The sequence below is a fragment of the Hylaeus anthracinus genome, unplaced genomic scaffold (genome assembly GCF_026225885.1).
Source record: "Hylaeus anthracinus isolate JK02 unplaced genomic scaffold, UHH_iyHylAnth1.0_haploid 11994, whole genome shotgun sequence".
NCBI classification, from domain to species: domain Eukaryota; kingdom Metazoa; phylum Arthropoda; class Insecta; order Hymenoptera; family Colletidae; genus Hylaeus; species Hylaeus anthracinus.
Window position 1 is genome coordinate 375,033 of NW_026534341.1, and position 18,649 is coordinate 393,681.

Consider the following 18,649-nt stretch of genomic DNA (forward strand, 5'->3'; position numbering starts at 1 on the left):
TAGAATTTCCTTGAATATGATTAATAGATGTTAATGTTTTGTAGCACTCGTTCGTAGTTATAATTTTGCAACAGAGGACCTATGCATTTCCTTTGCTAATTGTACGGCGTATTTGGCAGTTCCAGGAGCGGTACATACTCCGTATCCACCATGTCCATAATTATGCACCAGCTGTAACATTGGATATCGTCAGTGATAACGAAATCTGACAAAAAAAAAAAAAAAAAATACGGTAAAACAAATCACTTCTCAACTAACGATAGCTTTGGAATGTCCGTTTGTAATACGCTCAGCCTCTACGCGAACGTTGTTTTCTCTGTGCGGCCTCAAGCCGACTTCCTCTTGTAAAACTGTGGCCTTTTTAAGGGATGGAACTAAATTGTCGCATCTCTCGCGAATCGCCGCGGACTCGTGACGGCATAGACTTATATTATCACAATCGAAACTCCTTGTTCCACCAAGGGTAACTACGCCGTTAAATCGTGGTATAATGTAAGTGTTCAACTCGCCGTAAAAGAATGTTTTTATCCACGGTGCATGTACCTAGAGTTTTTTTCAAAATTCATACATCGAAGCTTCTATTGATACGGAACAAATTCTTTGATAATACATACATACTTTGATCACTTGACCCCGTAGAGAAACGAGACATCTATCGTTACACAGGGTGCGTGCACCAAAGCCTGTGCAGTTCATAATTAAGTCCCAGTCTGTAGCAAGTTCTGCGAGGGAATTCAATTTCCTTATCGTCAGTTTGGTTCCACCTTCTTGTAGTCTGCAAATGCGAGTTTCTTTGTGATTACTATATAAAAAGTAACGTTACTCGACAAGAAGTTGTATACTTTCTGCGAGCCCATGGAAGGTACAGCTTACAGTCGGTAAGGAGAGTCGTTAAGAACGAACCGTATTTCCAGTTACCCTCGACTAATCGAAACTCCTCGTCCGTAGCTCTCCTATATACTGGCACCAAGTCTTCGAGCCAGTAACTCTGTTGTAAAGTGGTAAAAATTAAAAAAAATTGTCTTCAATGTATGTTACCCCGTTCATACCCGCACCTGCATGCAGTATTTTTTTATATTGTAATAACAATAGGGCAAGATATATCTTTCAAAAATACTATTTCAAAATTTTATCCAACTTTGATTGTTACTTGATAATCATTTTAAAGGGAAATTGATGTAAAACGTTTTTAAATAAAGTAAACCTTAACGGTCTCCACCGAGGAGTTGGCAAATATGTAACCGGAAATACTAGTTACTCCGGCGAGTGAAGCTTCGCGCGTCTTACGGATATCATCGTAATACTCGTATGAATCTCGTATCCATTCTCTGAAAAAGGATTCAATGATACTTTATATAATAATTTTAAAGGAAAACGAAAAGCGTTCCACGATTTTATCGCGTTAGACTCAATGTACTTGGTTATATTTTCAGTTGGTCCAGAGTACGAAGAGCTAATTCTGAATATCCCAGCAGCGACATGACTCACGGTACGATCGAAATCGGAAGCGAAAACCGTAATTTCAGCGTTATGTAACTCTTGTTGCAATTGTAAAGCTGTCGTTAAACCAACAACTCCTCCTCCGACAATGGCCACTTTCATTTTGCTATTCGATTGAAATAAAAGCTATTCTTTTATCAATTTCAATATATTAAACGGTACACTTGAGACACGAATGTCGGGACTGTGGTTTGTTTCAACGAACTGATTATGCGTAAAAAAATGTTCTGCATTAGCACTCGACTCTTATCTTTCGTTCAACGAACTTTTGTTATCGAATGTACCGTATACCGTATACACCGATATCAAAATACGATAATGCGGGTCGCGTAATCGTCGAAATGATTGCACATAATCTATTAAAAGAATTACGTTTATTTTTAATACAAATCGATACCTTTCAAAAAGTTGTTGGGAATTCAGATAATTACGGGCAGTTGAATGTTTCTCTTATTAAAGAAGAGAAATACATATAGTTTTGCGTAAAGCAGAAGGGCATTCACCGAGTAAAAAGAAACGATCCATGCTAAGCAAAGATCGACCGAGATTATGTACAACGAATGTAAGAATTTGGAGAACTAGTTGATTAAGCTCAGCTTCACTTTACTAATTTATATTTGCATTCGTCGTTTAATACGAAATTTGGTCTAATCGCATCTATCCCCGTGTATATACAGACTCTTTGTTTCCACAGATAGAACGAGCTGAAACGAACAAAAAGAAACAGAGAAATAAAATAAATGGAATTGCATCAAGACCCATATTTTTGTCAACTATACGTCTAGGTTGAAGACAGTTCGTGGTAAACTATAAAAGTAAAATATACAATGATAAATTCGTCTTCCACGTGTAATATCTTACATCTTCAACAATGTACTCCCTATTAACAATCGGTCGTAAAAGTCCGAGTCCCATGCTATAAATTACACTCGTGTCGTGCTTACAATCTCCATTATACTCGATCCTTTTTCTTTTCTTCGTATCGAAAATATATCAAACGTAATACGAATACGCCGAGACCTGGACGCAATGGAACACTTGGTCGCATGTGAACTCTTCGTTTCCGAGGATGACGATCGTATCACGAAGAGTGAAGCTATTTACAGGAAGCGAGAACAATCGATGAGAATTGTTACTAATAATAATACATAATTTTCGTTAAGTCCTGCGTAGAATTCTAACGACTTCGGGTCGCTTTCTTATCGAGACCACCCTACGTTTACGAACTTCCTTTTTTCAAGTTCAGTCTAAAAACGTTGCTCGATGACACGTGAACCTTACGCCTTGCTACAGGGTTGTATCGTGTAATTCAGAGGAGGAGGAGGAATTAAAAGTGGTAACGGAGTGGGCGGAGGAGGAGCTTGAACGGTATTCGAAGTCGTGGACGTTGCCGCTGGAACTTCGATAGGTCGCGTCGTAGAATTGTACGCGGATAGATAGCTGGGCCAAAGATGCGGTGGGGGTGGTGAACCAGGAGGTGGCGGTGGAGGGGAACGATCGTCCAGATCGTCCGAGTCGTCCATCATCATCGCTGTTAACGGAGTTACGCGCGGCTTCTTCAGCTTTATGATTTTTACCTGAAAAATACTGTTCGTCAGACTCTGAAACTTTTACGACAAAGACATTAAACGCATGGATTGTCAATTGCAGTTGACATTTACATCGATTAAGATTGGTCAGTCGAGACAAACCTTCACTTTTTTCTTTGCCTTCGGTGGTCGTGTTCTCTTCTCTTGTTTCCTACTTTTTCTCGAGCTAGACCTCCGTACTTCGCGAACTCCATCTCTGGTAATCACAGACGATGGAGGCGGAGGAGACGGCATGTCTCCTTCGCCGCCACTAGGACTCGTGCCTTCGCCAGGTTTGATTCCGTCCGCGAACTGGACTGACTTTTTACTCCTTTGTTTCCTCTTGCTTGATTTCGTTAACCTTGACTTTGTTTTGGTTTGAGCCTTTGATTTCCGCGCCTTATTGTCAACATCGTCCTTATTCGATTCGTTGTTTTTGTCTACATCCGCGCTTTCTTTATCCGTGTTGTCTTCGCTTTCATTTTCGGGAGTAGACAGTTCATCCAGGTTGCCGTTAGGAACCAAAGATCTCCTTCGACAAGACAAAGTTGAAAACGTTAATTATCTAAGCCGTTTCCCATACAAATCGCACCAAATTTTATATCTAAACACATACCTGAAACCTTGCGCAACTAAAATTCCCTTTAAAGGCGGTGGGGGCAAGTCTGGCCACTCCATGGACTCTGTATCGACTTGGACATTGCTTGTTTCGCTCGTCGACGCTACAACAGCTTCGGGCACTTCATTTCGTCGATTGTTTAATCGCAATGAAGACTTTTCGTCGTCTTCTTCCTCTTCGTCTTCGTCATCTTCCGCTTCCTCTTCGTCTTCTTCGTCATCCTCCACCTCGGCTTCTTCTTCCTCTTCCTCTTCTTCTTCCTCGTCGACAACTATTATATCCTCTTCTTCCACTGGAACGGAGAATGTAGCAACTGGTGTTTCTTGTTCTTTGTCGACAGCTGCAATAGAGGGTTGCGACTCTTCAGCGTCAGCTTGTTCCTCGGTTTCTCGAAGAGCTTTCAAGACAGCTGGATCCAGACTCGAGGTCTGCGCTTGGCCGTCGCTGTCCGACTGACGCATAGTACTCTTCTCCAATAATCGAAGAGCGCGTCGATTGATCCTCTCTATTCGCCTGCGTTCCTTTTCTTTCCTTCTCATTTCGCGCACTCGTTTGCGTTCTTCCCTTTCTTTACGACGAGTTTCCAGAATAGCCTCGTAATTATATACGGGTTGAACTGGAGCTTCTGTAAAGAAACAATTGAACAAATAGTATGTATTGCGTATCGTATTCTAAAGTTCTAAAGTTTAAAATTTCAGATTTACATACTTGGAGGTGCTACTTCCGTTCTGGGGAACGTCGTCTGCGTCACCGGAATTGGAACCGGAACTGGGACGGGTACAGAGATAGGTAATGGGACCGGAGATAACGTGGACACTGACGTCGATGAGTTTATCACGGCTGGAACTGGTACTGGCATGGGGACTGGAACTGGAACAGGTACAGTGATAGGAGGGACCGAAGGTACAGGAGAAGGCTGTGGGACTGGCGCAGAGTACATCATTCCTACGGGTTGGTCGACCGACGAGGACTGTCCACCACTCCAGTCTAACGATGTCGGCACAACTTGAAGAACATTACCTACTCGCACGACCTGGCTAGAACCGCGGACGATTGGAGCTGGCGTGGAATTCGTTGGTTCCCTACGCGCAGTAGGAACTCCATTGAAGTCTGCGGGTACTACTTGCAGCACGTTGCCCACCTGTTAGACATTTCATATAAGTTTATAGATCCAACTCCTATAGATAAGAAGAGTAATAGCTTCTCTTGTCGCATACTTGTAACACTGTAGGTTGCTGACGATACATCATCTGCTGTTGCGGCGACGAAGGATAACAGACGTTGGAATTGAAATTATCAGGATAGTCGCTCATGGCTCCTGCGTTGTCCTGTTGTTTCTTAATCCCTAACTCGAGTTCCAGCCTACGATGTAAATTCTGAACATAATTATCAGATATTCAACTAGAATACGTTCTTATTCGCTAACAGGATTAATCGATTTACACGTTTGAGAAGCAGACGAAAGGAAGGGCGGTTAAGTAGTAGGTGTCGCGAACACGAGTGAATTACCTATCATCAAGAGATAAACGTTTCGGTGAACTCGTAGCTGAATCGTCGATACACGGTGGATAGGTTAAGTTATTCTCGCTATAGTAATACTCGTTCCCAACTTCGTTCTCGTTGGCATATTGGAAGCTAGTTGCGACCGTTTCCATATTGCCACCAATATGCATTTCTGAGTCTAATACGGCTGAGTCAGCCATAACCCTAGACATTCCGGATACAGACTGAACAATCGTTTCTATGCGTCTACCCCTCTCAGCGCAGGTGTCTAATTTCCTATTATCGTGTTCTTCCTTTCTTTCCCTCGAACTTTCGCTGATTCTGTCTCGTCCCACTGAGGGTGATCTGAATTAACAGTAAAACTACTTACCAATTGCCAAACATAACTAACAACTATCATATAAACATTTTCTTCACATTTACCTAGAAGATCGTAAGCGTTCTGTTACTCTTAAACCGTGATTGGGACTTCTTAATCTCGACCTGGAAGTGGATCTGGTCCTCGATCGCGATCTCGATCTGGATCTGGATCTCATCATCGACCGCGACCTCGACGTCGATCGAGATCGTGATCGAGTTCTTGATCTAGACCTAGACCTCGTTCGGGATCTTGACCAGGATCTCGATCGCGATCTAGATCCCCGTCTGAAGCGATCGTGCGATATTCTGGGCGGTGAACGTCGTAGTCTTGGCGGAGAACGACATCTCGACGGTGGTAGTTTCTCTGTTCTTCGAACATGTCCGTGTCTATCTAAGTCTAACGAATCCCTGTCTTTCTCCCATTGTCTGTCTCGTCTCGTGTTGGATCTGCTTCTTCTGTTGAAACGACACATTCATTTTTGTTAGTATGTACTTTAATCAGAAGTATGAAATAACACGGTACTCTCGTGGCGTCAAAGTACGCATAATACCTTTGCTTGATCTTTGTCGTAGAACGAAGGGGACCCTCCGAAGCATCTCTTTCCATACTGTCGTCTCTATAGTACGCTTTTTCTTCGTAATCGAGATCCAAACCTTGACCATTCGGGTAAGAGTCCAACGATTCGTTTCCATCCCGTAGAACGTTTTCGGACTCGTAAGGCCAAAAGGATCGATCGATTTCTTCCCCTCGAGATCTACCCTCTCTGTGTCTGTCAGGATCTATGTTTCTTTCTCTGAGCACCTCCATAGGATCGTATGACCTCCCTTCTTTCTCTCGATCCTTTTCTATGGGGTCGTACTTTCTCCTACTCCAATCGTCGCGATCTCCTTTGGTGGATCCATACTTTTTAAAGTGGTCTGTAAATAATTCGTGAATGTAAACATTGGAACAACATTTAAGCCATTCGAGGATTGTTAAACAGTGTTAATACCTTTGCTATACGTGGCAGTGTTGGATCGCGGAGGAGTTCGCGTAGATCTTTCCCTTCTATCCTCCGCTCTAGATCGACCGCATCTCTCCTCGTCGATTCTGATCGATCGTTTTTCTCTACTGGAAGAGGCGATCGATTCGTCCTTCCTCTTCGGACTCTTACTCCTGCTTCTGCTCCAACTACGACTGTGACTCTCTCTCTCCCAGGATGTACGCGGACTAACGCTTCTTCTCTTCCTGTTGCGACCACTCGAGGGGCTCAACCTTCGTCTGCTTTCAGGGTAGTCTTGTTTCGAGCTTCTGCCATCCCTTCTGTCGTTTCTATCTCTGTCGTCCAACTTTTTCTCTCTCCTTTCTTTGCCACGATCGCTGATTCGTTTATCGTTGTCCTTCTTGTCGGGGCTTCGTTTCCTCTGTTCTCTGACCGGTGATCGAAGCTGTGTTTCCGTGTCGCTGACGTCCTTGCCACTGGACCTCGGCTTCTTAAGCTCCTCTGCTTTATCAGACCCTCTGTTGTTCGATTTATATTCATCGGCGTCGTGCTTCACCGAACCTGGGGATTCCGACTTGGTTATAATAGAAGTTTTCACCGATAAATCTTTCGAGTCGACTTTGACGTCAACGAGAGTAGTCTGTTCGGTAGAAACAACGTTGCAAACAGGTATCTCAGCCTGTTTGTCGCATTCGATCTTGAATTCGTTCAAAGATTCCGCGCGGGGTACGCTGCTGTCAGGTCTCATGGCTTGAGCCTCGCGCAGCTTCTTCTGGATCGTCAAAAGAGCTGCGGCGTGTTGCATGGGATTGTCAGAGATCATCTTTGCTTTTCCACGCTCGTTACGTCTAACCAGTAATTGTTTGGGTATCAGTTTCAGAGCTGCTTTGTTCTCACCTGATTCCTCCTCTTTTGCGCTGGTAGAGGATACCACCTCGATGGTCTTCGGACTCAACTTGCTTCGAGACTCTTCGGATTCGTACTCGGCGAATATGTCCATTCGTAGGGATTTGTAATTACTCATATCGGGGCACGGTTCGTTGATTGAAAGCATACTAGGCGAAGCTTCAGGATCTTTGGCCGCATTGAATCTTTTCGGAGTCGTTTGAACCTCTGTTTGCACACCTAGAAGCTCCTCGAACTCTCCTTTCGGCACTGTAGACAACGGGTATTTGTTTTCGCGATACTTTATCTGAAGAGGAATATTGCCAACGGAAATAGAATCTTCGTCAGACATAATACAGGTTTCCTTTTTCAACTTATCCTGAGAGAGTCCATCTCCGAGACGCAAAGAGTTCGAGCGGCCTTTGTCGAATGTTTCCATATCCTGAAATAGATAAATAGATGTATTACATCAACGTGGCAAGAAACACAAAATTAATAAATGAAATAAAATATGTACATACTTCGGATTTTTGAGATGGTGCAGGAGAACTGGGACTATACAATTCGATATTCTTTTTAGTTAACTTCACATCCATTTCAAATAAATCTTTCAGTTTGTCTACAACCCGATGTTCCTTCACGACTGGCGAAGGCGTTCGTCCCTTAATTTTCTCCAAGTATGTATCCCTTTGGGAACTACTTTCTAAACTTTTTATTCGTGATTTACTTTTCACGAGTTCCTCGGCAGTCCAAGATGATTCTAGCAAATTTACGTCTTGAGAATTTCTTGAGAATAAATCAATGATGTCTGAACTCTTGGATATAGACTTTCTGGATTGCTGATCAGCGATGCAAGCGTCTTCGACTTTTATCTTGTTCTTCGACAGCAGCGAATCACACTGTTCCAAAGATACTTTATCACTTTTGCGTTCGTAATTGTTTATATTCGCCCATTCGGCGCATTCCTCTTCCCACATAACGGGAGCTTTAAGCTCTACCTTTTCTTCAGATTGCGACGCTATATCCCAACGACTCTTCTTGTTCTTTTTAACTATAATTGCATCCCGTTTCGTTGATGTATCCATATCGTTGCTAGCTGCAATTATTTCTTTGTGAATATCGATCGTTGTAACGTTATCTTCGATGATCTCTTTCCTCTCTTCTTTTTCTCGCAGGTACAATTCCTCCTCGATGTCCCATTCGTCCCTCTTCCTTTTACTCTTCTGCTCCATAAGAATCATAGCTTCCTTTTCTCCTTCTTCTTGTTCTTCTTCCCAAATTCTCATCGCGGAGAGTCGATCTTGCCTCTTCTTAGATTCTCGCGAAGTTTCTTTCTCTATAGCGATGTATGTGTCCGTCTTTTTATCGTAACGAACTTCTTTCTCGACTTTTTTCAAACTGCGCGTAGATTTCTTTTTACTGACTGGTAGATCGGGTGCAGCTTCCAGACTATCGACTTCCCACTCATCCGCCAGCAACTGCCTTTTGCTCACTTCCCTTTCTAGCTGCGTCAAAGATAGTACATTTAGGGTATCGAATTCAGTCTCTCCCCACTTATCCTTCTGCTTATCCAACTTCTTCGAAAGCTTTGTCTCGTCTTGCGCTACATTCTGCGAGACTCGTTCGCTCTCTTTCTCCCAATCGGCTAGAAATTCATTACTATTCTTTTTCTCCTTGTCCCGTTTCTTCCTCTTCTTCGCGTCGTTGTCTTCTTCGATTTTCTTAGATCCCTGTACGATCTCCGCTCCAATACTCGAACACGCCTCTTTGAGACGTTCGTCCTTCTTGCTTCGGTCGTCCTTTTTGTTTCGTTCGTCTTTCTTTTCCACCTTCTCGAGGTCTTCCACATCTGCGTCAGCCATTTTCTCGATACCACCTTTCGATACTCTCTCCGACTTGTGCTGCGGTATAGTCACAGGATCCATTTCCCAATCCTCCAAGTACCTTTCGCTCATTTTACTTAACTGCTCTTTGTCCTTGTGAGCTTTGTTGCACACGACGTTGTCGGAAATCACTTTCCGCGACAAGTCTTGCTCTTTCACCCAAATGTCGTGTTTCTCGATAGACCTTTTTCTGGATTCGACCTTCGCTTCCTCCTTGATCTTCTTCGTTGGAACATGTGGGCGCAGTAACTTCGCGTTTTGCGACAGTGGAGAATCCAAGGATGATTTTTCAACAACTTTTATCAAGTCATCGTTGTTCTGTTTTTTCGTAGAGTCCCGTTTCTGTTTCGACTTTTTGCCCGCAACTTTCTTTTTTCTTTTGCCATCACAAGACTCGCTGTCGCTGGAATCGGAGCTCACTTTTCTCCTTCGTTTTTTCTTCGTCCTAGCTATTCGTTTCGCTTTCTTCTTCCGCTTCTCAGCCTTTCGTTTCTTCTTTCTTCGTTTTTTCCGTTTGTCATCGGAGCTGGAGGAATCGCTGCTACTACTGCTGGTGGTGGTAGTGCTGCTCTCGCTGCTCTCCGAATCCGAGAAACTTGAGTTGTCCTTCGACAACTTTCGTTTCCTTCGCTTCCTCAGTGCTTCTTCCTCGGAATCTGAAGAACTCGTAGTGCTGGACGACTCGCTACTGGAACTCACCTTCTTTCGCCTTTTCTTCTTTTTCGTCTCTCTGGAATCAGAATTCTCGTCGCTGAGACGTTCCACTTTGATTTGAACATTTTCCCAATCGCTGGGAATCGATCTAGAATCGTCAGTGTTGCTTTTCTCGTGGATTTCTTTATCGTTTCTCGCGCATTCCTCTACCTGAATACGAGAACTGCTCAAAGACGCTCGGTCGTCCACAACTTCCGAAATATTCACCACATTTTGGCGATTCTCATCGCTTTTCATCTTTTCCTCAGTTTGATTTTTATCCACTTTATTCGATTTTCCAGGTGTGTTATGATCAACAAAGGGAAAAGTGTTGTCTTCCGGTAAATTGGTTTCTATATTGAAGTCGTGGTAGCTCAGCGACGAAGCGGATTTGATTGTAATCGCTTTCGGTGAGAAGTCTTCCGACGTAGATATGTCGGTGCAAACCATTTTCATAAATTGTTCGTACTCCGATGCCAGTTTCTCGTTACCTGCTGATGATAGCAACGGAGAGGTTGATTGTCTACCGTCATCGTCGGCTTCTTTGATACTGGAAGATTCGTTGTCTTCGTTAATTGTCTTTTTGTTGGCGATAATGTTCTCCTCTACCACGCCCGAACACGGAGAAAAAGACTCTTGCTCTGAAACAAGTTTTGTACGGTATAGTATGCAAGTAAAACACATTAAGAGGCTATCGAAACTCATTTTAATTTTAACTTTGAAACTAAAATGATCATTAATAATTTTATAGAAAGCATTTACCTTTTTCCGAAGTAGCTTCGTTTAATTCTACTTCAGTCCGTTGTTCCTTCTCGGTGTCGTTAGATAATCTATCTTCATCTTCGCTGTCCCATTTTGACCTAGGAAGTTGTACGCTGATGGGGAACTGCCACTTGGTCTTTTCGCTGAATTTGGACATGCCTGCCTTAGGATACCAATGACGGACGCGCGGTGGCTTCTCTACTTCATCGGCATTATCTCTAGAATTGTTAGGATCTGAATGGGTAAAGAAAAATTGCAGAGATAAACGACAGTGTGATATACCGTGTAACGTCTGCTTCGCATATCTTCCGCATCTTATCGCGACGATCAGCAGGGACGACTTGAAGAATTTGTTGACGATTGAGGAAAAGCGACATACGAGGATTTTCACAGTAAAGTAATTGAGGCCTTCCTCGTTTGGTCACTTTCACCGATTCGGGAGGATATTCTTTAGGTCCATCGAGTCCTTCAGCGGTGAAAGCGTATCGCTTTAAACGATAGTCGTTTAATAGTAACATTTGCTCCAAGTAACGTAAATAATCCTCGGCTATTCTGTAATATATGTATTTATAAAGATTCGTTTAACACGTAAACCTGCTTGAAACAAATCATTAACAAACCTGTTCTTCGTCGATCGTTCCGAGTAATCGCGTCTTCTAATGTCAATAACATCATCCGTCGTAATTCCACACTTCTTTAGCTCCACCCACGAAGAAAAATTTGTTATATCCTTCTCTTTTCCCTTCTCTTTGTCTTTGTCCTTCTCTTTTTTCTCTCTAACTTCGGAACTTTTCTCTTTCGAAACACTTCTTTTTTCCCTAAAATTTTCTTTTTTCTCCCTTGTTACTTTTTTCTCCTTTATATCCTCCCACCTATCTTTTTCATTATCTTTTTTATCTCTTTCATCGTCCCGCTTATCTCGATTTTCGTCATACTTGTTAGTATCGTCACGTTTATTATCTCTCTCATCTTTCTTATCTTTCTCTTTCTTACGATGTTCTTTATTATGGGAGACCTTATAATACCGTTCCTTGCTTCCATTGTAATCTTTTGTTTCTCTACTCATGCTATCTCTTCGTTCTTCTCTACCGTATCGCCTTCTTAAAAATATATAAGCGATAAAATCATATATAACAAGTATCGTAATATTTATCGTGTAAAGAAGAATTTGTATACCTTTCGGAATATTTGCTGTCCATCATCGACTTTAAAGTACTTTTACGAGAAACGCTAATATCATCATGCCTATTTCTCTCTCTCATACCCTTTACATTTTCTAATAAATTTTGCCCGTTCCTATTCACGTAGTTTTCTTCTTCTAAACTAGCTGCAAGACAAAGGAGTTATTGCCAGTAATAAATTCGAAGTTTAAACTCAGCGCGATTAAGTACCTGAGGCCATTGCTTCTGCCAGTAGCATTTTACTTTTGGACTCTTCTCGTCTAATTTCCTCGATGGCCAGTATCTTTCCTTCTACACAGTTTCATCATTCAATTAGTAAAGCGTGCTAACGTTAGAAAATATATTAATACGTTCATCGTCCGAGCCTGGAAGCATGGAAAAACTCACGCGTCTCGAGAGTTAACAAGCTCTTTATACAGTGCCGCATACGTGACATAACAATGTTTTTGTATCAATTTTAAACTATATAAAAATAAACAGATGCCTAAGACAAATCTCGCCTACAGGTTGACAGACTGTGAACGTGTTAAGTCGATTTCATTAAACGATACCTGTTTTTTTCTTTAATTTTCCACTACCCGAATGACGCGTATGAAACTGCTGTATAGAATCCGTGTCCATACTTAACCCTGCATTAGATTCATTTTGCGAAGACTTGTCGTCGCTAATCTTACTCTTAGACATTTTCCCAGAGCGAGCTTGTAGTAAATTGGATTTATTCGAAACCTTTGGTAGCATGCTAAACTTATTGACGAATGCCATCAATCTCTTTTTCGCTTGCACTTTCCCTAGTACAGGTTTAAGCATTTTAGGACTCTCCAGTCGGGGTGTGTCTCCATCACTGACTTGACCCTTTGTACTATCTGGTGTTTCTGGCATTTGTATGTCAAGCAAAGATATCGGAATGTCTGGTGTCGGCTCCTCCGGAGCATAAGCATCTTCTGACTGCGACATCGTGTTAGTATTTTTCTTTACCAGTTTATCTACATATAAAATCACATTGTGATAATAGATATGTAAGTGGAAATAAACTAGTCAATAGAAAAAATTACCTTTACAAAGATTAAATTGCTATACTTGTCTCTGTCATTGACAAGGTCTTACCTTGTCATGCAAGCAGTTATTCTTTCAAGCGACTATCACAAGCATAGATGAAAGTATCATTTTTTCCTGTTCAATGTACATCAGACTCTACAAAATAAAATGTGTATCGTTTACAGTTGTGTTAGAGTACATTATCACTTTTTTATGATTCGAATGTTTCAAAGGAAAGAATGTCTATACACGGAAATAACCAATAGTATAAATAACATTTTATCTTCATCCTCGAGTATTGTAGAATCCACCAAAAAGAGAAGTCACGTTCAACGGTATAAAATAAGAGCGATACATTCGGAATACAAACAATCACGCGTACACTTACGAGACCTCGTTAAGGAGCCGTCATACAATTTACACAATCGTCGATAACATCAAGTTTAATTAATTCTCGTAAGAAAAGGTATTCCTCAAGCAGGGTTGACAGGGATAATATTAAGATATCGAGCGAGTCAAACTACCGAAACATATTTGAGATAATATCAAATGGAACAAACGTACTGTAAGAAAAATACTCGAACACTTGATTTTCGTATATATTCTATAAGATCGCGAGGAGTTTGTTCTCGATAGGATTTCTTGAAACTGTCACTGCCCAATAAAATACAATGGGATCGCGAAGGGATATTAAAAAAGTCGACTTGTAGAAAACCAAATATCACAGAAATAAAGTGTTGTCAATCGTTACGGTAACTTACTCCGTGGTAAACGCTAAGTAACCAACGAATACATGATGCCAGTGATAAAAACGACGTTACAATCCGCGCGTCAAGGTTGGAACTTTTCAAATGCGTGAACCTTTTTAATTCTACTGTTCTGTTTCCGTGCTCGTCCAAGTCAAACGGAGCCACTGCGTGAAAAGCGTCAGACATTTTAGTCAAACGACAGGCCGGCAACTATAGACGCTTGTAAGGCGTACGCAGGGATGCCAATTGATGAGGAATAAAAACAGGGTATAGTGTGGAAAAATTACGTAAATACACGTACTCGTCTTCAATAATGATCAAATGAAAAAACGTAAATTGACGTAAATATCAATTAACCTTTTGGCCGAGAGACGATTTTTGCTTATCACGGAAATTCTAAGGGGCCTGCCACTGCTAGGGGCGTGACTATAATTCGAGCGCCCCGCGCAAGTGGAAGGAATTTAAAAATTTCGTCAAATCAAGTTTTAAAAAATATCTCCTTATAAAGAATGACAAGACGAAGCATTTTTATATTTACAGTTTATTCATACGACACTTAGTTTCGAAAATAAAAATTCAAAACTTGAAAGTCCTTTTTTCCTAAAATTGGATTAGATTTTTAAATATAACTTGGTTGAATGTAGTAGGAAATCTTTCAAATTTCATACAGGGACTGATGCCTACCAATTCATCGAAAAGTCGAAAATCCATTACTGGGTATAAATATTCAATTGCAGATAAATAACTGCCACCCTAAATTTTAAACTTGACGAGATAATAATTAACTTTAAATTGATTTTATATATACGATATTTAATTTAGAGATGTCAGTGGTAAAAGAGAATTCATTAAGTTTATATAAATAATGATAAAAGAACCTATCACTTGACATGTGCAATTCTATGTTTTTGTTCTGTATCTTACATATATTGCAATTATATTACGATTTAATTCAGAGCCATATATCAGAACGATTCCATAAGCAATTATGTGTGTGCAGTACGTGTCTATACGCATTATATAATTAATGCATAAATTAATCTAATTCAGTTTCTGAAGGATCACCTCCCATCGCTTTCCAGAAAGCAGTGACTAATTGTTCGGCTGCTATTCGTCTCTGGTTAGTCGGTAGCGATGCCGCGTGTACTTTCATAGCCATTAGCTGGCAAAATAATTCACCGAAATCTGCGCTTTCTTCCCCCATAATTCCATCTGAAAAAAGAACGATCGTTATCAGTTCGAAACGTATTTTTTAATAAATTTGTTTTCAAATTACCCAGCATATTCTCCATCGGTAGTCTCTCCACAGTATCCTGGCTCAGTTTAGTATTTTCGAATTGCTCTTCGACTTCGTCCATATCAGAGCCTTGACCTTCGGAACTCGATGATTTCCCTACAAAATTGAAATCAGTTATATGCTTCGTGTCATGAATATTATTAAGTATTTTATATGAAAACCTTTGAGTATCATGTTAGGCCACATATGAGCGTGTAGAGCTTCGACGATCCTTTCGATGCCGTGTTTGTTATGTTCGAAATCAGAATCTGAAGCATCCTGGTCTGGTCTATTTAATTCAATCAATTCAAACTTTTTTTGTAAACACCATTGTATCACTAAAAAGTATAAAATACATAATAGAAGTCCCATTATATATTAGTATTTATATTACAACGAAGATATTATTTATTTGTACCTTTATCTCTGATAAGAGCATCCGTTATAAAATTACAAGAGAATAATAATACTTCTGCTTCCGTTAAAGAAGTAATTAAAGAAGACCACTGTTTTAAATTGTGCTCTGCATTTTCCTAAGAAAGTCAATGATGAAAATCATTCTCCTTTTTTAAAGTTCTTTCTATGAATAATAAGTCTTACTGCCTGTGGGTTGTGATGCACAATTAAAGCTTCTACACCATCAGTTGAAATATGAGGAGATGGATTTTCCGTAACGCACACTAACACTTGTGCTCTGTAATATTTGTTCTGAATATTCCACAGATAATACTCGAAATAATCTTGGTTGGATAATCGTTCTGCTCCTATACCTGTTAAATAAGCGTTATTTAACTGCTTGTTAAAAACAAGTAGTTGACACTGTCAAAAAACAAAAAACATTGAAACTTCAACTTACTAGTAGCAATTTCGTTAGCTTTTCCTTGTTCTGTGCTAACTATTAATAGCCTTGGCAAATTCATCGTAATAAAATGTAATAACACAATCAGATATCGATAATAGTTTCGATAGAAATTAGTTACTGTTTATCGTTTTAGGTTATGTTTACATGCATCGGTGATGTACATACGTAATGTACTGACTAAATCTTTTAAAAATCACTTTTATTCGATACGCAGCAATACTTCTTTGCTGCGTTTAATAAAACATAAATTAAATTAATTTAAACATTAACGTGACGTTCCGTTTCGTAATATTTCGAAATGGACGACTACAGCAAGGATGTTTTTTGTTGTTTTGGCTATTAAAAATGACTAGGGTAATTTTAACTACGTTCGTGTAGCGTGTTGCAGTTCAATAGATTCTAATTACAAAATATAACTATACCATTCAATGAATCATTTAAATTAATTGTAATCGCCATTGCAGCTTAAAATAACTTGTACAATGCCTTCAGTGTATACATAGGGAGAGTGTGATTTAATTCCAGTGATAAGGATAATAAATACGATCACGTACACGCAATGATGCACACACAGAAAATGTGTAAACGTGTATTGATTATTAGATTCATAGTAATACATGAATTTGCAAATATATATGGAGCCATAACATGTAAACGACATATAGGAATACGCTTTCTCCCTTTTACTTGTAAAATTCGTGCTCGGATTCGTCTTTTTTAATATTGTTCTTGTAACCCTTCTCGAAATCTTTCGCTAACACTATGTAACGATTTTCGCGAACAGCGTGCATTCCTGCTTCCTGACAGATCGCGTTTATATCAGCGCCAGAAATTCTATCTGGCCGCGCCACGTAATCTTCGAGATCCACTTCTTCGCTTAAATTCATTTTCGTAGTGATCGTCGAGAAAATCAGACGTTTTTGTCGACGATCAGGCAAAGGAAATTCGATCTTCCGATCTAATCTGCCAGGACGTAACAATGCGGGGTCCAACGTATCAGCTCTGAAAAAGAAACAGATGAGTAAACGTAGCTACGCAATATCAACTTATATCGTAACAAAGACCATTGTTCTACCTATTCGTGGCCATTATAACTTTAACGTTAGTTGTCTGATCGAATCCATCCATTTGATTGAGCAACTCCAATAAGATACGCTGTACCTCGCGATCGGCACCCGTCTGAGCATCAAATCTCTTCGTAGCTATAGCATCGATTTCATCAACAAAAATGATAGCAGGTGAATTTTCCTTAGCTAAACGGAAAACATCTCTGACCATTCTGGGTCCTTCACCCAAGTATTTCTGTACAAATTCAGAGCCTACTACACGAATGAACGCAGCTGAAAAATATATCGATCGTATCGAATTAATTTCTACAGTTTTAAACTTCTACACATTTAAATTTCTATTCCGAATTATGATTTGTACCTGTAGTATGTCTAGCTACTGCCTTTGCAAGCATAGTCTTACCACACCCAGGTGGACCATACATTAGTACACCCCTGGGTGGATCAATTCCAATCTGTTTATACAACTCGAAGTGAGTAAGAGGCAGTTCTACCGCTTCTCTGATTTCTTGCTTCTGCATATCCATACCTCCAATATCGCTATACTGAATATCAGGCTTTTCATCTGTAATATAAAGCAATAGGTAAAAGATCTAGCGCATTTTTTTTGTATTGAAATTGTAAACGATAAATGTATACCTGCTTGCAACATAGAGATACTTGAGTCAGCTTCCGGCGGCAACACATCTACCAAAGCATTGCTATGCTTATGAAGCGCCACGCTGGCTGAAGGCTTCAACAACTCTCTATCAATGGTAGACAAAATGCGTACATAATAGTTAGAACCCGTGGTAGAGCCTACTATACCAGTGTTTTGATCTACAGCTTCCAAGAACTGGCCAATAACTAAAGGCACGCTCTGTATGCGTTTTACTTCTTCTTGAGCATGGAGATACTCCTTCTTCAGATTACGCTGCTCATCCTTGATGTACTCTTCTTGAACTTCAAGAAATTCCAACATTCTCTGCAGTTTCTATTAAATTCAAATACATGGTTGTATAATTCGGATGAAATGAATAAACTAACGCGATCATCTAATGGCTACATAAATGTTTGTAATACGAATGGACATACCTTGTACTTCGTGTATAAATCTTCAACGTCCAATTCATCTCCAGCACCAGTATAATGTCCAATTACAGGCTTACAATCCATCTCTCCAGCATCCTATAATTTTAACATACGTGTTAACCGATTTCGATTTTAACCAAAGAACAAAATAAATAAAGTATGATTACGCAGAAAAAAAATTCTATTTTGATGACGAAACGAGGTTACGAGAAACGACACGGAACTCGAATACGATTTGAAATGTTGTCTACGAAATTAAAAGAAGATATATGAACGAATGTATGCGTACCTTATCGGGTAGAATAACACTCATCTCATCCATATTTTCGCAATGATTTCAGCCGCCTAAATTTCAATCGAACATACGAATCAACGAATGACTTGAGATTTTTGAGCAGATTCGCATCGGTGGTATTCGGTAGGGGTGGGTACCATTAACTACTTAATAGATAGACGAAAGGAACAAGGAAAAGGAACAAGGAAAAGTTCAAAGAAAACTTTTTTCTCGATATAAATTATTTCGTAAAATTTCCTATCCAAATTGCATTTGCATTATTCTACGCGAATATAACGTTTTACAAATAATTATATCTGAAAGATCGACTCTATGATAACAAATGAAAATTCCCTAGAAAATCGTCCTATCGAGACG

The 18,649-nt window shown here is 40.2% G+C and overlaps 4 protein-coding genes and 1 long non-coding RNA gene across 8 annotated transcripts; 1 reads left to right on the plus strand and 4 right to left on the minus strand.

Annotated features, from left to right (window-relative positions):
• Nucleotides 1–27: 27 nt before the first annotated feature.
• Nucleotides 28–1,713, minus strand: LOC128888415 (D-aspartate oxidase). The gene is made up of 6 exons (XM_054145248.1): nucleotides 1,418–1,713; nucleotides 1,205–1,328; nucleotides 843–988; nucleotides 619–775; nucleotides 259–543; nucleotides 28–171 (listed from the first exon to the last, which is right to left on the minus strand). Exons 1-6 carry the CDS (start codon nucleotides 1,600–1,602, stop codon nucleotides 58–60), a joined length of 1,011 nt encoding a protein of 336 aa, XP_054001223.1. The 5' UTR covers nucleotides 1,603–1,713; the 3' UTR covers nucleotides 28–57.
• Nucleotides 1,433–2,224, plus strand: LOC128888420 (uncharacterized). Its single transcript, XR_008460248.1, has 2 exons — nucleotides 1,433–1,489; nucleotides 2,195–2,224. It is a non-coding gene; the product is annotated as an uncharacterized LOC128888420 (long non-coding RNA).
• Nucleotides 1,856–13,935, minus strand: LOC128888398 (trichohyalin-like). 4 transcript variants are annotated; one of them, XM_054145211.1, is made up of 19 exons: nucleotides 13,734–13,934; nucleotides 12,990–13,128; nucleotides 12,489–12,920; nucleotides 12,148–12,228; nucleotides 11,933–12,083; nucleotides 11,377–11,856; nucleotides 11,039–11,308; nucleotides 10,757–10,974; nucleotides 7,940–10,635; nucleotides 7,431–7,860; nucleotides 6,543–7,094; nucleotides 6,102–6,468; nucleotides 5,614–6,006; nucleotides 5,197–5,535; nucleotides 4,905–5,049; nucleotides 4,396–4,828; nucleotides 3,685–4,312; nucleotides 3,192–3,600; nucleotides 1,856–3,077 (listed from the first exon to the last, which is right to left on the minus strand). In XM_054145211.1, exons 3-19 carry the CDS (start codon nucleotides 12,889–12,891, stop codon nucleotides 2,778–2,780), a joined length of 8,295 nt encoding a protein of 2,764 aa, XP_054001186.1. In that variant the 5' UTR covers nucleotides 12,892–12,920; nucleotides 12,990–13,128; nucleotides 13,734–13,934; the 3' UTR covers nucleotides 1,856–2,777. The 4 variants fall into 4 exon arrangements, with proteins under 4 accessions (XP_054001186.1, XP_054001184.1, XP_054001183.1 ...); XM_054145209.1 differs by having other exon boundaries at nucleotides 6,543–7,860; nucleotides 11,377–11,853; nucleotides 13,734–13,935; XM_054145208.1 differs by having other exon boundaries at nucleotides 6,543–7,860; nucleotides 13,042–13,128.
• A 309-nt stretch (nucleotides 13,936–14,244) lies between these two features.
• Nucleotides 14,245–16,292, minus strand: LOC128888417 (alpha- and gamma-adaptin-binding protein p34-like). Its single transcript, XM_054145250.1, has 6 exons — nucleotides 15,854–16,292; nucleotides 15,598–15,767; nucleotides 15,416–15,530; nucleotides 15,180–15,335; nucleotides 14,998–15,114; nucleotides 14,245–14,933 (listed from the first exon to the last, which is right to left on the minus strand). The coding sequence occupies exons 1-6, from the start codon at nucleotides 15,915–15,917 to the stop codon at nucleotides 14,758–14,760; spliced, it is 798 nt and encodes a 265-aa protein (XP_054001225.1). The 5' UTR covers nucleotides 15,918–16,292; the 3' UTR covers nucleotides 14,245–14,757.
• A 142-nt stretch (nucleotides 16,293–16,434) lies between these two features.
• On the minus strand, nucleotides 16,435–18,446 carry LOC128888408 (26S proteasome regulatory subunit 6B). Its single transcript, XM_054145231.1, has 6 exons — nucleotides 18,287–18,446; nucleotides 18,001–18,093; nucleotides 17,566–17,899; nucleotides 17,288–17,491; nucleotides 16,935–17,199; nucleotides 16,435–16,861 (listed from the first exon to the last, which is right to left on the minus strand). Exons 1-6 carry the CDS (start codon nucleotides 18,317–18,319, stop codon nucleotides 16,543–16,545), a joined length of 1,248 nt encoding a protein of 415 aa, XP_054001206.1. The 5' UTR covers nucleotides 18,320–18,446; the 3' UTR covers nucleotides 16,435–16,542.
• Between the last annotated feature and the right edge of the window lie 203 nt (nucleotides 18,447–18,649).